This window comes from Gouania willdenowi, chromosome 11 (genome assembly GCF_900634775.1).
Source record: "Gouania willdenowi chromosome 11, fGouWil2.1, whole genome shotgun sequence".
In the NCBI taxonomy this organism is placed as follows: domain Eukaryota; kingdom Metazoa; phylum Chordata; class Actinopteri; order Blenniiformes; family Gobiesocidae; genus Gouania; species Gouania willdenowi.
In genome coordinates, this window is record NC_041054.1 from 10,798,459 (window position 1) to 10,816,584 (window position 18,126).

The 18,126-nt window shown below is 39.0% G+C and overlaps 1 protein-coding gene across 1 annotated transcript in view; it reads left to right on the forward strand.

Annotated features, from left to right (window-relative positions):
• The window catches only part of jarid2b (jumonji and AT-rich interaction domain containing 2b), a 138,775-nt gene that overhangs the window by 62,995 nt on the left and 57,654 nt on the right, over positions 1–18,126 (forward strand). Inside the window, exons 2-3 of the mRNA XM_028461162.1 lie at positions 5,609–5,735; positions 16,888–17,011. Of these exons, the coding sequence (XP_028316963.1) occupies positions 5,609–5,735; positions 16,888–17,011 (251 nt within the window). The remainder of the gene's footprint in view (positions 1–5,608; positions 5,736–16,887; positions 17,012–18,126) is intronic.

The following is an 18,126-nucleotide window of genomic DNA, read 5'->3' on the forward strand; positions in this document are numbered from 1 at the left end:
ATTGCTCAGCATTATACTTAAAAATGATTACTGCCACATTAGACATGAAACAATAAAGTAATACAGAGGTTAATAAGGAGGTTCTGAGCGTTCATCTACCTACAGCCAAGTCTCGCGGGATGAGATTTCACAGGAGTTACGAGGCTTCTGCCCAAAACAACGTTCAATGGAAACAACGTTCAAAGCGCAATTATACTTTGTCGACATTTAGAAATATTGCTTTTATTTTGTGAAAATCTGTAATGGAAACCCAGCTACATATAGACAAAAGAGGCCCCCATTGTGTACCTGAAACAAAGGAGACCACCTTGGTTGAAAACAGATGGCACGTCGCCTCACAGGTCAGACAAATTTTCACCCTGCTGTTGAGCAATGGCAGGAGAAAGTCACTTAATTGATCTTCTGTAGCGACGAGGATGTATCGCCCAGGTTTTCGGGACACAGCTGCTGGAAATAAATACCACTTTAGCTGTCACTCTTCCCCGCTGAGAAGTCGGTCAGCGTTTCTTTCCCTCTTTTTCCTCCACGGCGCTTGTTGCTGTGTGTACACAGTGCAGGAAATATCCGTGGCACGCTGCCAGCTGCTGTGAGGAAACCACGGAGAAAGCCAGAGAAAACCAAACACAGACGGGCTTTATGGTCCATTTTTGGAGGGAAGACATTTTTTTTTCTCCTGTCAGCAGAGGAGGGTGTTATGTTTGTGTGCGCCAGGCAGCAATACCTAAGAAGCTGTGTGTGAGAGTGCGTTTGTAACCCTGAAATTTACAGTCAATGCTTCGTGTGTGTCAGTGTACCTTTGGCCTTGTGCCACACCATCATGGAAAAGCTGCTAGTGAGCTGTCTGGGTAATTGGTGCTTACCTGGCAGGCTTTGGCACACACGCACATGCCCGTACACACAAATAGAAAGAGAGAAAATGCATTAGATGACATTAACCACAGGAGGAAATGGGATAATTGAATACCTGCGAACCGGCGTACACGTCAGCGTGCACGTGTGACAGTGTAATGAGGGACTGCACATTGAACACAAAACCTATAGCCCATCACCCTCTGTCACAGGCTTGTGTCCACATACACGTGTGTGTGCGTGTGTGTGTGTGTGCTGAATCCAGGCAGACGAGGGAGGCTGTCAGCCATCAGCTCCGTCACATGCAGACACAAAGATTCTTCCACATCCGTTCTTCCACACTTGGTGCAGGTCGTATCCTCCAGTTCCCCACGGAGACCTGAAAAATCAAAAACGACCTCCACAAAAATGTATTTTTACTTCCTGAATGTGTAAAAGTTCAAAAGATGAGTAAACAAGCACAAGTCTTCAAACTCGTCATTGTTGTCACATTGTCAAAAATGATTAGCAGCATGCAGCGGTTTAGTTTTAATCAAAGGAGCTTCAGAAAGTTGACCACTGAAAGAAACATTCACTGTGACTAATTCACGTAATTGTGATACAATGTCTTGTAGGGTTTTTAGCCTTTTTTTTTTTTTCACAATAAAAAGCTTTAAATCCAACTTATTTTAACTGAAAACATTAATATTTCCAATGTTGAACTGACCTCCGACATATTCTTCAAACCAGCATCAAGCAGTCCCCATAAAACTGTGAAAAGGCGACACAGTAGAGACAATAGTTACATATATTAAAGTAATGCATTGTAAAAGTTGTAAACCTTAACACCAGAGAAGATGATTTTGCTTTTGACTTTGAACTCGTATTTTCAACTAATGAGAAAAAATGTAACCCTGTTCTGATTATTCCGTCTTAACGTGAAATGTTTGTCGTACAGCAGTCATTGAGCTGTGCTTCAACATGGATAAAGGATCTCTTTTCTTGTCGGAGTATACACACAGGAGAAAAAAACTATTTATTTACACGCTCCCTTTGACTCTGTCTCAAAAGGATCTGCTGTATCCTTTACAAAACCTGTTCACCCAAAGAGGAAGATGAGGGAATAAAATATTTTTCCTTTCTCCGGACAAGATGTTCATCTCCTTTATCTGTAGCAGAATACAATCAGTTCCAAAAGTTGAAGAACATGTCAAAAAACTGTGTCCAATTGAGCTCAGCTGTTACATGCGAATCTCCGATATATATTATATTTATTCAATTATAGAATACTGTAGATATTTTGTTGAAGGGTAAAATGTATGTAATCAATTGGTTAATAAATGAATGGGTCAGTTTTTCTCATACCTACTGTTGATGACAATTGTTCTATTTTCTAGCATTCCACATTACAAAATAAGTAATAAATGTATGTATGATTCGTGCGGATATCGTATCGGTCAATATACAACGATCCAATATCGGTATCGTATCGGAAGTGAAACAGTTGTATCGGGACATCCCTAGTAAGGACACAAGCTGTGTTTCCACTACTCTTGGAAATGCGCAAAATCTAAATGGCGAAATAAAAACTGATAATGGAAACATTCAAATTTCAAAAAAACTGTCAAATGTCGGTAAAAAGTTTTTACGCTTTCATGAGGAGGAATGCTCCCTTTGACTCCGTCTCAAAGGGTGGTGCTGTATCCTTTACAAAGCATGTTAACCCAAAGAGGAAGATGAGGGATTAAAACTTTTTTTTTTCTGTGTTCTTTCTCCGTACATGTATTTGGTCATCTCATCGGTTCCAAAAGTTGAAGAACATGCACAAACGGGCTGTGTCCGATTGTGCTAAGCTGCTGCATGCGATATTAACTCGATCGTCAGTCAAACAATGGATTAATCAAACTAAGGATCGTCCGATTCAAAGCAAGCTAACCTGTTTCAACACTAGCTCACGGAGCAAAAACCTCACGAAAAAATGAGGAAATTGTATTGGCACGCACAAAACGATAGATTTGACGTAAAACAATAGATTTTACGTGGCAGTTTCACGATCCCCTGTGATGCTGGTTTTCCTTTTACATGCAATAAAATCCAGTTACGATCAGACTGATTTATTTATTTAGTTTTCTCAAGTAAGCACACTGAGTGAGAGACAGATTTGTAGACAGCCTGTTTGCTGTAGCTATAATTAGCAACGTTTCGTCTCCAGCGCTCACAGCAAATAAACAATCAGTGTCTATGAAAGTAACACTTTTCTCTATCATTTCAGTGACGGTTTTCTAAACTGCGCAGTGTAAACACAGTTTCCGTCCTCTGTCTGTTTCATCTACAGTCACTTGTTTGTTATGCTTTTCAAAAGACTCCACGTGCTGCTATCTTGTCACTACACTTGCGGTGAAACACCTTTGTGTAATTATGTCCATCCGACACGGGTGTTTATAGATGCATCCGTCACCGCGATGCCTGCCTAGCTAAGCTGATGGGAGGTGATCAGAAAACTGAGCCCCTGAAATGTTAAATTTATTTAATGAAAACATCAACTGTATTTTCTTAAAATTCAGCAGCTGGAACCCACTCAACCCTGTGGCTCGACTAGAGAAAAGCTATTTTCAGTTTCCATTATTTATTAAACCCTCTTTGTTGTTGCTCATGTCCTATATCTCATTTCCTTTAGTCATTAGTGTTGTTTGACATCAAACGCAGCAGCTGGAGCAGTGAGTGCAGGCAGCTAAAGGCGGAGAAAAGCGGAGCTATCGCTGATGGACACTCACTAAAGACTCTTAACAATGCTTGTTGCTGCGGGATGTTTTTCTAAAAAAGCTGTTAAAACCCTTAAATTGAGCAATGGAGTGTGTTGAATAAATTACAGCTTTGATGTGCCATGCATCACGCTGTCATGTGCTAGAACTGACAGGCTAAGTAAAGTCAGGGGGGAGAATGCGTTGCGTTTGTTTGCGAGTGTTTGTGACTTTTTGTGACCTTTGTGACAGTAACATCTTTTGTCTCAGGCACACAAAGAGAGATTAGTGACACATGAAGTGACAGTCCCATGGTGCTTCTTTTTTTATTTCATTTTTGCCTCCTATAACAGTTCTATCTTAGCGGTGTGTGGAGACGCTTTATGTTTTATCATGCTAATGCCTCCCTATGTGCAATGCTTTAAGCTAATGCTAATGCAGTGGTGTGCTAATGCCACAGTGGCCACGGTTACATGATTTTTTTTAATTCGGAATTAAGTATTCCAAATTAAAGTGTTCGGCTTCGTGTTTACATGGAAATAGTAAATCCGAATTGAGGTTTATATGGAAAACCGGTTTATTTGACTTCATTCCATTCCGCGTTAGGTCTGGGGGTTGGGAAGGCTCGGATTGGACAGGGGGCAAACGTGACGTATCACGTCTATCGGGAAAAAATAAACAAATCTTTTCTCTTCAGCTATGACATAGAAGACCACATAATATAAGCTGTTTTCACTTTTATTTTGTTTATAATTTTGAATACAGCAGCTGGACAATAACAGATTGTTTCGATTTGGTCCGCTAAGCAAGAGAAGGTCGATCGGAACTAATCACCAGTAAATAAATCCCAGTAAAACAATAACCAGATATAAATAAATGCTCCGCGTGAACGTCTGCATGTTATGCTTTCGTTCATCAACTTTTTTCATTATATCCATATCTTCTAAGGCTCTTATTAAATAAATAGTCTCAGCTCGAGTCCCGGCGGCCATCTTGGATTATATCGTCACTGTGCGTCATTCCGACTGGCCGGGCATGCGCAGAACGACCGGAATTAATTTATGGTGGAATTAAATGTTTACAAGATTGAGGAATAAATCAGCCACCTTATTCAGATTTAAGTTTAATTCAGAATTACATTTGAATTCAGAATTAAGTGTTTACAAGGTCAGTTTAAAGAGGATTTAACTTTTATTCTGAATTAAAGGGGAAATAAAGCTCCCATATATACACGTGACCATTATAGGAAGAAAGCAGAATGGAAAAAAAGTTTTACTAAAGTTAGCATAACTACATCATTGGGTTTTAGCTCAATGAAAAGTAAATATTACTATACACCAGAAAAACAACACTAGATATGTTGCTAGCCACTTATTTTCAAAGCTGATGGGTGAGGTCTGAATAGTTGCTAAATATAGCGACAAAGTTGTGAAATGGCAACTCTCATATAATCTTGCAATTCCATACTTGTCTTTGGCAACATTTTTTCTTTTTTCTTCCAACAATTGTTTTCTTGCCTGTTTTAAAGTTCCCAAAGCAAGAATTTAGCTCCTCTACACAACACCAAGACCTTAGGTTCCGCTAACACTCTAATGTATTCAGGTTTTTATTTAGTGGTTTCCTTTAGTGCTTGTGTTGTACAAAACGTCTAATGCTATTTTGATTCATCTTGAGTTGTTATGTCAGAATTACAAACCACTCCTGGTCTATTAGACAGATTTTACTGAACAGAGAATATGTATATTATTTTAACAGGAAGTTGTAGTTGTTTGTTTTTGGTTTCAGGCAACATAAACTGAGCTATGACTTTTTCCTGACCTTGCCCTCTAGATGCACTTTGACAGAAGCGCTGTGTGTCACTATAGAAAATGGTGTTTATTGTTGTGCAGCTAGTTTTAGAAAACAAAACAATGAATAATCATATAAATTAGGCGTTTTTTCTGTCTAAATGATAATATGATAACGTATGAATGGTGTAAAAGGCAAAATAAGCTTATTAAATGTATACTGAGACATTTTCTCTCGCCTTCTTTTCTCAGGATGACAGTGATGGGATCCCGTGGTCGGAGGAACGGGTCATGCGAAAGGTGCTTTACCTCTCCCTAAAGGAGTTTAGGACCGCTCAGAAAAGGCAGCTGGACGGAGATGGGACCACAAACGCCAACGGTGTGTTTACATTTATGTTTCTGTTTCTTTTTAACTTTATTAGATCATGATTAAGTTATCTTAATATTGGATGTGCTATCAATCCAATTGTAATGGTCCATTATTTTTAAGAATAATATAAATAAATAAAAAATAACCGCAATACCAAAGATTTTGAACATGGTCCTGGCTTTTGTTGCTGCTCCTTTTCTATGAAACTTTTTTTTCTTTTTGTAAAGCAACTGTGATGAATTAAGTGAAACCACATACAGCGTATTCTCAACAGCTTGAAATAATCATATGGTAATTGAACCAGGCAGGGAGTTTTACTTTGTTTTAACAAACTGCTACTATGGCGTTTTCTGTTCCGTACTCATGTACTGTTGCCAGTTTTGTGGAACAATCTTGAAACAGATGATCAGAGTAATAGTGTTTTGTCTTTTGTTGTGGGCCGCACATTGCACTCACGCTCAGCTCCTCAAAGGAGTCGCTGAGAATTCTTTCCTTTTGCCTTGAAATGTAGTTTCACCAATCGATCAAACAGCCCCAAGAAATAGTAAAAAATGTGATTTTTACCCAGCTTGAACATTTACAGTACACTTGTTCTCGGGGTTTGACTGATTACAACGCAAGTCGTCTAATTGACACCTCACAATGAGTTATGAGAAAATGCTTACTTAGACAGAAAATCAAACTCCAGATGGAAGCCAGCTACAGGATACGTGGAGGATTACATTTGTTGTGGTTTTTAAACCTGAGACAACAGACAAAGAGCAAGGGCACATAGTGGTGGGGGGCAGCGGGGGGGGGGGGGGGGGGGGTGGGGGGGGGGGGGGGGGGGGGGTTACGACAGCTTGTTTTGAACCGAGCTGCCATCATGTCTTTGTTTGACACTGGAGCTCCCACATACACACACACACACACACACACAAAAGCCCTCAACCAGCCGACAGCGGAGATTTGAACTTCACACGTGCCTCTGAAGCTATTCTCAGTTGACATTAACACAACCCAGACACACAGAGTGAGAAAGCAACAGAAGAAAAGGAGACTCTCAAAGTTTACACCAGTCTTCCTTCCTTCCTGAGACGGGAAAAGTGAAGGAAAGGCTTTTCCTTTCGAGTCGCTGTATTCTGTCTCTTCTTGGTTTTCATCGTGCTTACCTTATTCTATGTTTATCACACCTTATTTACGTCTGTACATGGGGTGTCCCCTCGTTGCATGCTGTGTCTCTGAATCCCATAGCTGGCCTTCTGCAGCACCTCTGGGTCTTTTAAACCGCTGCGGGTAGCTGACCTTTTCGCCTGAATAAAAATGAGTCATTAAAAAGCTGCCCCGACTCGTCACACCGGGGGTAACGGCAGCCGCCCGCCCCGACACAAAAGGGAGCCCGACTGAATGGTTAGGCCATGCTGTTTGAGGGCACTGTGGGTTAGCAGGGTTTTGGGGCCTGTGTTTACGGCACAGTTTCCTCTCTCGCCTAGACATTGTGGTGCAACTGTCAGCCATTTTGGAGGAACACACTCAGCGTGCACTACATCCTGAATAGGCAGCCCCTGCTGGTTTAGGAGACTGTGAGTTGGAGAGTTTGGGGCTGACGTTGGGGCCAGACATGTGCCACAGTTTTTCTGTCTCTTACAAGATTCAATGAGAAACTATCAGGATATTTTGGAGGGTCAGTGCATGCGTGATCAGATTTGCCTGCCCGATGTATCGCAGAGTTGGAGAAGAGCATGAATGATAAGTTAGAGTAAAGTGCTTAAAGGTTTGATTGGCAGAAAATCTATGAAATTGGAACACCGTTGCTTATCAAGCAGTCAACATTGGCAGCATTAGTCAGCAAAATATTGGATCACTCACTCATGTATATTGTGTACTCTATCAAAGATCCTTTTTCAACTTTGAGTACAGAACCTGGAAGTTCTTATCAAGCACTCCCAGTTCTTCCAGTGGTGCTACTCTGCCTCATACTTAACGTGTTGGCATGCCTGTATCTGGAGCTCCAGGTTCAGTTCCAGCTGATCCCTTATTCATTCATCTTCTTTTTTTTTCATTTTTTTTTTTTTAGAAAGTTGGCTTTAAAGACTGATCAATGGTCTTCAAGTGCCTTTTTTATGATTTGGTTGCCATTAAGGTAGTGTGAGGAAGCATTACCGTAGCAAAAAAAAAAAAAAAAAGAACCATCATTGATTCAAAGCCTTCGTTCTTCTAATTGTTTATTACAGGCTGTGACTAATAGAAGAGTTTCTCTCATCATGACTATACTGTATTCTTATTCAGATGCTGTTTGTTTTAATTTTTGACGTATTAGAAGAATTATTCAACTGGAACATACAAAAACAACTTAAGCTTAAAACTACTTTTTCAGTAAAAAATGATCAAATCTGAGCAAATGTGTGTAATCATATATAATTAGCTGAAATAAAAGAAGGAGATTCCCTGACTAGAAGCCTGTGTTTCCCTCCCTCTCCCTCTCTGTTCCTCCTTCTGTCTCTCTTTCTGTCTGCTTGGACGATCTGTTCTCGACGGAGGTGTGGCTGTCTGACAGTCAGCTGCACGTGTCGGTTTTTCTCACCTCCCACCCGGCCCCTCTCTATGTCCATCACCAGCAATCACGCCATCTCCCCAGCCGCTTTACCTCTGGCAGCCATCTGTCTCGGTGTCCATCACACTTCCTGCCCCTCGCGCTCGTTTCCTGCATTATTAAACAAATGACATTATGCCCTTCTGAGTCCCGGCCTGGGCTCCTTCACCCACACGCATCGCTCAGCCTCTTCCTGTCCTTTCCTCAATCCAGACCTCCTGATATCCTTTCATCCTTCCATGTGCTTCTCCCTGGACGTGCGGTTTCATTACACATCAATAGGACTGCTCAATCTCCTCTATTATGTACATCCACATGCTTCCCCCTCCTTCACCCTTTTCTTCCTCCAGTTTCCCTCATCGCTCTCTGTCTCGCCATATTGTTCTTTCCCATTTTGTCCTTCCTGTCCTCTGCCCCCATCTGTCTTACCTATCTTTAGTGTTTGTCACCCAAGTCATCCCCTCCCTCTTTTCTATTCTCTCCACAGCACACTCTCTTTCCCTCTCCCTCCGTCTTATTTCCCACCTTTCCTCTTCTGTTTTTTTGATTCACTGAAGTCACATCATAGTAGCTGCGTTCCTACCTCATCATTTCTCTGGGCCGTATTCTACTTCTGCACATTTCCCTTCATATCCTTTCCTTCCCTCCCTGCCCATTTCCCTGAGAGCTGTTGATGGAGTAGCTGGCTGACAGCCAAGCAGCAGGAGGGGCTGAAGCGAGGGCTCCTCGTTTGTCCCATTCTTTGACTCGGTCGCTTTTACCTCCCTGCCCGTCTCAGTCAGGACTTGCTGTTCCATCACGTTTTTTTTTTAATTCACATCGTGGCCTTTCCTCCACCACTCACTCTGCTGTCACTGCGCTGTCTGTCTGTATTTCCCATGCTAGCAACCTAATGCGTGCACAGAGTGGCAGCTGTGGCAGCAAAAACACTGTGTCGGACCTCAGTTCTCTCTAGCTGGGTGTCCATTTCAGATTTTCGCAAAATAAAAGCGATATTTTTAACGTGTTTCTATTGAACGTTGTTTTGAGCCTCATAACTCTCGTGAAATTTAATCCAGCGAGACTTCACCGCAGGAAGACGGACACTCCAAACCTCCTCATAACTCTCTGTATACCTTTTGTTGTTTCACGTCGAATGTGGCAGTAATAATAAGTATAATGCTAAGAAATATCCCGGTCTGCACTTCTGTTTACATGTGCCGCGCCATGTTTTCTAGGGGAGAAGTGGTCATGTGACCAGGTACGTCATGTTCTGTGATGTGTAATTACGAACAAGTGTTCCCATAGCACTTTTGTGACACATTTCAATCTCGAAACGTTTGAAATTCCTCCTCGTGAAAGTATAAAAACTTTTTAGCGATATTTGAGTGTTTTTTTGAAATTCAGGTGTTTCCATTACCAGTTTTTATTGCGCCGTTTATATTTTGCGCATGTCCAAGGGCAATGGAAACACAGCTTCTGTCTCTCTAAGTTCTAGGGTCTCCATTCCAGGGGGATGATTAGTTTTATATCATTTCAAGGCTACATTCATCCTGTCATTGCCTCTCTTTCCCAATTATTTTCAAAACTAAATGTTTGCACTTGATGCTGTTGTAGTTTAAGTTGTGTTAAAACTCCTGAACTGAACAAACCAAATGCCATGAAACGTGAATTTGGTTGTAAAACATTTTCTGCAAACATCTTTCAGAAATTCCTTTGTCCACATGGAGACATACATTTGTTACAGAAAACATTTACTTTGTGTTGCTATTTGATGGGAGACTGTGACTGTAACCCAGTTGGAAGAGTTTGCCTAATTGTGACTAATACTGTATCCTTATTCAGATGCTGTTTGTTTTAAGTTTTGACGTATTACAATTATTCATGTGTCCAGAAATTCCTTTGTCCACACAAAGGCATAAATTTGCTACAATAACCATTATTAACAGTAGTTTGTGTTGCTGTTTAATGGGAGAGGTGTTGCCGTGTAGAAAATAGTAGGTTTGTGTTGTTATGCCTTTATTTAGCTCACATTGCTCAAACAAATCAGTTTTTTTATAATTGTTTTGGACACTTTACTGTTTTTCAACACTTTTTTGTGTGTAAAATGATCAGAACTGTTGATGTGTTGGGGAAAACAGACAAGTGGTAATATATTACATTTTCTTGAGTTTTCATTGAACCGTGTTGGCCGGGTGGGCGGGCCTTATTTGGTAATCCATCATCACACCTTGTTGTCTGCTCTGGTTTAAAGTCGAGAGTCAATTGGGTCTTGGCTTTAAAATATCTTGGAATGAATTTTGTAAGATATATTTGTGCATAGAAAGTTTTTCACACAATTTGTAATTCATGCATCCAGAATTATTTGGACCAATCTCAGAACATAGATTTTGGTTCTTGGGAATTTGGGAATTCTTTTTATTCTGACTTTATTCTAGGGTGAGGCTGTGCTGAAGCGTTCACAGCCTTTGTCTTTTTCATGTGAGGCGATATCTCTAACCTCCTCAGCACTAAGTCACCTTTAACTGAACGAGGCTTTTATTTGGTGCCATGTCTGTCCAAGAATGAAATTACTGCGGGTTTCCCATAAAAGATTGTGTTTATTTGGTCAATAAATATCCTATAAAAGCAGCAACCGCTCTGATTCTGGTTTTGTAGCATTGCATGACTATTCTGTCATAGATATGCCTATTACTACAGCTCCCTCTAATAGGCTGCTGATATGTCATGTTATAGTGTGCACCTCCACCCACACTCCCTTTCCCCATGAGATGTCAAGGTGAGCGTAGCGCAGCGATGGGCTTAGTTGAGCACGACTAAATCTGATTAGATTTCAACATCCCAAACCTCCTCGCCCCCACAGGACCAGCCATTGGTACGGCCCAGTGTGTGCGGCTTCTACAGCTCCAGGAGTTTCACTTTAGGATTCCTTGCTTCCCTGCCATTCCTGCTAACACCCCGTAGTTCTACGCTCTCCCCAAGGTTCCTCACTCTGCCCCTCAAATGGGCACTCATGTGCAACCAGCATATGTCAAACAACTCTTTGGAAGACTGAGGGGAAATGGAGTAGTGAGAGGGGAGTGGGAGGGGGAGATGGGCTGGTACAATGCCTGTTTGTTTGTGTTCTTCAGGGACGTCACGTGTCAGTCATTTCTAGAGCACAATTAAGGTTAATGAGCAGTTTTGTTTTGCTCTGGTGTGAATTTTAGCTTCAAAAAAAAAAAAAAAAGATGTAAAGTTGAGATGGGACTTTCCATCCTATTTAAATGAGTTTCAGCCTCATGAATTATAATTAATATGTAGTTCTGGGACCTCATAAACAAGTTGCAAAGATTGTGTGAAAAAAGTTATAAAACTCTAATTTATGATATCTCCATAGTTGGGGAGCACCTTGTTAAAAATATTGTTTCTTAATGCAGACTCGTGAAATTACATTTTAATTTTTTTGTTTATTTGACAGGTACGATGTACATTCATAAACATTACAGTAAATTTACCAGAGTTATCCTCATTGGATATTTTTCATCTGCTGTCCCTGTACAGCTGTTAAAAACAAAAACGAAATCTATCCACATTAGTACAATAAAAAAATGTCACAACATAAAAACACTCATTAAACTATATAATTCACCTTACTAAAAATGTATAATCTAGTTTCAATAAATTGATTAATTGATATGGGCATCACAGTTACATTAATAACCCAGATGTATTGTTTTGAGTTTGTTAGCACGTGCTAATTTACAACACCTGTCCACAGGAGGCTTTTAAAAAGGTTAAAAGTAGGAAGTGTCTATAGATACGTTAAACGTAGCTATAGCCACCAGGACTATGCTTACGACCAATGACGTTGCCGGACCTTTTCTACATAAATGTAATGTTTTCACTGTGTCAGGATGGCCGAGTGGTCGAAGGCGCCTGACTTAATGATTCTTCCTTCCGCTGCCATGGGTTCCAATCACATATATATATTTTCATTTTAACATATTTAACACAGCAAATTCCACCTTTAAAGATTCTTGTAAGACAAAAACAAACATTTTAGGGTATTTCCTGGGTTAGGGTTAGGGCTAAAATAAAAGGGTTAGCGGGGTAGCTAAAAATAAATATGAGCTAAAATACAAATGACGGAGCTTTAAGTCACGTGGTGCACCAATCACGTGACCTTAACTGCCCAATGAGGAGCGCTGCGTATGCATAGAGTGGTGGTCTATTGATACTTTTAACGTATCCAAAGTAACAGAAATAATAATAAAGTAAGGAGGAAATTTTGAACTGCACAAAACATTACAAAAAGAAAAGCAATATTCAAAGTCTGAATACAGTCAATAGTTCAATACATATTTTAAATATAAATGTAAAATAAAGTGCACTGTCAGGGCTGATTAATGCAGTTCTGATTATTCAAAAGCCATTTTCTTAGCTGGGTTTTAAATGAATTACTGGTATATGTTGGAGTGTCATTTCTAATATTTCTAATTTTTACAAATCGAACGCTTGAAACTTCAAAGAGCCTGAAGTCAAACTCCACACAGGTGAACAAACAAATACGAGGCCTTCGTGCGAACCAACACATTGTAAAGCCATGATTCACTCCAAGTCTATAGACTTCCAGGCTCTGTAACACCAACATAGAACATTGCAAGCAATGCAATGGTCTTACTCATCACGCCGGCTCGTTTTAACTCTCTGACCGCAGTGCGGCACCTGATGACTGTACCTTCGAGTGCTGACCTGTACTGCGTTTGTGAGGAAATGAGCTTTAGCAGTAATTACACAGTGGGACTGTACGAGTGACTGCTAATTCTGCCCTCTATAGTTGTATATAATAAACCTCAGTGAAATCATATCTTGAGAGATTAATTCCTGCTCTGCAATCACTCATCGTCCTCCTGCCACATACTGTGTCATTTGATCTCATGATTGCCTCTCCTCTCCCATCTCTCTCATGTGATACAATGCCTGGACTTGTTTTAACTGCAGCATCGAGGCTAACAACCAGTGTGTCAAATGGGTTGCCACTTACCTTAAACCTCACTCCACTTTTTTTCACCCAACATTCAAAATTCCAAGGTCACAGCATGATGGATTCTCCCCCAAATGGAATTTTACAGGTTGCACTGTGAGTCATTTGGCTAGTAGGATCTTGTGCAAAGGCAATATTGTAAAAAAAAATAAATAAAAAAAAAATCCTTGTGACTTCAAAGTCTTTAGTCAAGCAAACCACCGGTACCTTAAAAGATCTGTGAGTCATTGGTGCACTTTGCACAGGAGGCGTAAATAATTTAACTTACTGCAGGCACACCCATACATTAACAAAAAGTCGAATTAGTCAATTTATTACAAGGCCAATATTTCTTTGCTTAATTACTAATAGAAACCTTTTTTTTTTTTTTTTTTTTTTACCTGAGATGTGTTGACAAATGAAGCTTACCCTAAAACCCTCTTCATTAAATCATCAAACAACTCGTCACATTTTAGACATTTTTGTTTTCAGTGGTGGTAGAATTTGCAAAGACTGAAAAAGGCATTTTACTTTGACAACTACAAAAAACAATATGTTTATATTTGTCAGTGAAAAAAAATGTCATTTCTAATATTTTCAAAATTTTTGGGGGGGGAGGGGGATCTGTAGATAATAATAATATTTATTTTACTTTAACAAACTTATTCAAACAACAATTTACTTAAAATGAATAATACATGTCAAAGTTGGTTTGTTGAGTTGGTTTTTTGTTTTGTTTTTATAAAATCAACTTTAGTTTTAAAGTATTGGCTTTATGATTATTGCTTACTGCAGACATAGGCAACTGGCGGCCTGGGGGCCGCATGTGGCCCTCCGTCTAATTTTGTGCGGCCCCCAATGTATATGCATTAAATGACTCAAAGCACACAAAATAATGACAAATATACAAAATAACACCAAGAGGCCACAAACAATAATAAAAATACACAAAATGACCAACAAAATAGGAGAATAATGTACAAAATGATGACAGAAGCACGCAAAATTACAACTAAAACAAACAAATGTAGAGGAGAATACAAAAAAATGGCATTAAAACACACAAAATGAGTGAAAAACACACAAAATGTCTGTTAAAACCTCAAAATGTTCTTAGATTCTTAATGCTGGAATGAATTTTCATATCGTGGCCCTCCGATCAAAAAATCACATTTTTGATCAAAGTGATCAAAGTTGCCCATCTTTGGCTTACTGGGTGTATGAAAAAAAACCTGGTCCTTGTTTATTATTAAGAAGAACTGCTACTTAATTATTTGTTCGTCCTCTTCAGATCAATGTCACTACACTTCTGTCTCCATTCCCTGAGGCTCTGCTTGATAATCTTAATTTTATTAAGATTTCTAAAAAGCCTTGAACGTTGACCCTAAAAAAAATAAATTAAACTTGAATTGCTCTTCTCTCAATACGAATGCGAATCATGAAGTGAATCAAAAAAATTCTGTTGCTACAAATGTCGCTTTTTATTCACAATCCCACTGCTGGTGAAGTGCACAAAATATTGGATGATAAATCCCTGACAGTTCTGTAATATTGAACCTTGTGTGCTGGTTTGAGTCTGTGTAGTTTATTACAGTATTTCATGAATGACTGTAATCTTTCCTTGTTGCTATCTGGCTCTTTTGATATCTGTTTATTTGATTGTCTCTTTTAATTACTGCTGACTTTCACTCCGCTGTGTGACCCAATTTGAAACCCTGTAGCCTGTTGTTACTTTTGATTTAAAAGTCTGTCGATGGGTTATTTTTATTGGGTTTTTTCTCTCCTTTCATGAGTTGTTGGCTAAATATTTTATAAGGGCTCTGTCAACCGTCTTCACCAAAAAATGTCTAAACCAACCCCAAGCTGTCCATTTCTGTAACTGCCTCAGGCTCGTTTGGTAGAGAACACACGTCATGCATGTGGAGTGACAACAATACCTGTACTGTAACAAGGGCAATTCTGCATGTGAGCGTAATTGAGTAACTTACCCTCTGTCGCACATGGAACAGATGTAGGAATAAATGATACAAAACACTTTAAAAGTCACACGGGGACGTCAATTTAACTCTCAAAAGTCACTGTTTGCTATTGGAAATGTGTTGATGTAGTCATTTGTAATCTTAAATTATAACTGATAATTTTCAATTCCAAAACATCATCTTGTGTGCCAAGTAAACCTGTAATATTACGGTACTCAGTTGGTTTTAAATGTGTTTTGTTAAAGATTTGCTAAAGTTACTGTATCGTCCTTCAATATTTAAGAAAATACTCTTCCAGACCAGTAGGTGGCGTGGAGGAGTATTTTGCACTGACTGAATAACAGTTTTCGTAGTCAGTATTTTTTAAAGTTGATGAATTACGGAGCTCCTAAATTGACATGAATGTATTTTTTAATAAGTTTTTACATGCTAGCATGAAACTTTGACGAGAAAACACTACAGTTTTATGTGAGCGCCGAAATGTTTTATACAACACGGAAATGATGCCGGTGTCGCAACAGAATTTGTTACCAGCAGATTGTGTAACTGCTGGTGCCAAAATTCCACCATCTCCATGCGAACGTGATTAACAACAGCCGACAAAAACACCGACTTGACTTCCATTTAACCGGCCCTATGTATTAACGCGCTTGCTTAAAACTTAGAAACGCGCGAACTCACCCGTCCACATCTAACAAAAATAGGCTATTTAATTAATTCTGATTAAATAGTGAAATATGAAATTTAAATTTAAATTTGAAATTTGAAATTTGAAATTTAAATTTGAAATTGAAATTTGAAATTGAAATTGAAATTGAAAATTTGAAATTAAAAATTGAAATTGAAAATTGAAATTAAAATTTGAAATTCACCAACACCACCCCATATCTCAAGGTGAATATATACATATATATTTACACATAAGTGTATAGATCCACATACACCATACAGCAGACATATACATACATACATGGCAATTATTATTTTTAAAATATTTATTTAAATTTGTGTACATTGTTTATGTTTTGGATTAACTATTTAGTCTGAACTGTGTTCCTGTTGTAATTTACTGTGTGGAAATTCTGAGTTTTAGTCAAATTCAAACACACATACATAAATATAGGTTTACACACATATAACATATATTTGTATACATAGCTATATACTGTAACACACATCTAAAAAAAAAAATTAATTTGTTTTTACTTTTTGACTGTGAAAAAAACAAAACAATTTATCATTAAAACATTGACAATCTGTTTTCAAGTAAGTAAATAGAGCTGTTCTAAAGGAGCCTAAATAAACGCACACACTCACCTGTGTATGTCCACATGTAACAATATTGTAAATAAATATTGAAGCTTATTTATTGAGGAAACTGTTCTAGAATAGATCTATAGATTCTCTGATCTCTGCTACAGAGCTAACATAGAATTATCAAGCAATACATCTTGTCTGTTTTTGCCTGTTCAACTGCACCAAAATCATCTTTAGTCTTTTAATTCATTTGTAACGACTGATTAAAACGTATACCATTAAACATACAATGTGGTATTTATGACGACAAACCAAAATACTTGCAAAGAGTGGTACTTAATTGCTTTTTCTCTTGTTTTGTGTTTTCAGGGTCGCTCGCCAATGGGCAGCTTAATGGTTCGGGATCAAAAGGCCACAAAGATGAGAAGTCATTGCGCTCTCAGGGCCTGCACGGCGGCGCCGAGTACGGTGAGGACGGGCCTGCGAAAAAGAGGTGAGCATTGGAGCCCAGAATTCTGCATCTTGCATGTATGAATGTCCAAGTGCTGTTGGGTGATAATTCACTGCAGGTGGTGTAGTAAATTATCTCTTCATTGTTTTACACACAGTTTTTAAAAAAAAAAATATATATTTATTTATCATTTTTCTTTTTTTATGGTCAGATCTTCTTTTCTGTAATTTATCGTCTGTGTCTTCCCACACACGTTACAGCATTCCCAGAAAAATCAATTCAGTGCAACATTGTTCATGGCAGTGATTTATAAGCTTAAGCCTTGCACTCTCTTTGTCATATTTTCTAAACAGGGTGGCTTCTGCCCAGGCCTTTGAAGGAAGACGTTTAGTGCATCACAAGTTGTTTATTTAGCTGATCAGTCAGAAACAGCAGCTGGGAGGCCTTTAACTGCAAATGTAATCTCAAGTCATATTTAGTCACTTTAAGGAATCTATGTCGAATTGAATCATTTTTAAACTTTAGTTTTTACAAACTCAATAATTGCCAGTTAAAGCTGCAGTATGTGCGGGTTTTTTTGTTGACATCATTTGGTCAAAAATGTATAATCATCTTTGAGCATATTATGAATCAAAGTTTTCTGAGTGGACAGTGAATCTCTGCTCCTTCACCTGGCTCTGTAAATTAAGTTTGGAAACCCAGGAGCGTGACGCTGGATGTTAGCCGATCAGAGATCGTTCCATGGGCTGTTTTGGGCGTTACTATTGGCTGCTCGACGGAAGTCAGGCGCGTTCACATATCAAGTACAATGGCGGACGTTCCAGCAGTAGTCTCCATCGCAGCGTTAGGTACAACAGTTACACGGCAAATCAAGCGGGGGAAAATGGCAGACCGAGGTGAAGAAGCAATAGTTTAAAGGCAGAAATAGACTTGGGAGGAATGGAAAAAATCTGAAAACCCTCCAATAACACAAGATAAAGTCCATACATTTGTCACTAGTCTGTATTGAGTAAAAAGTCGCTAAGAGCGTTCACATAAGATACCAATAAGGGAGGCTAAGTTTCGGTTTTGAAACGGAGCAGAGGGAGGATTCTACATACTGCAGCTTTAATATATGGCCATTATAAAGACTGTTTAATAAGAAGACATCCATGGTT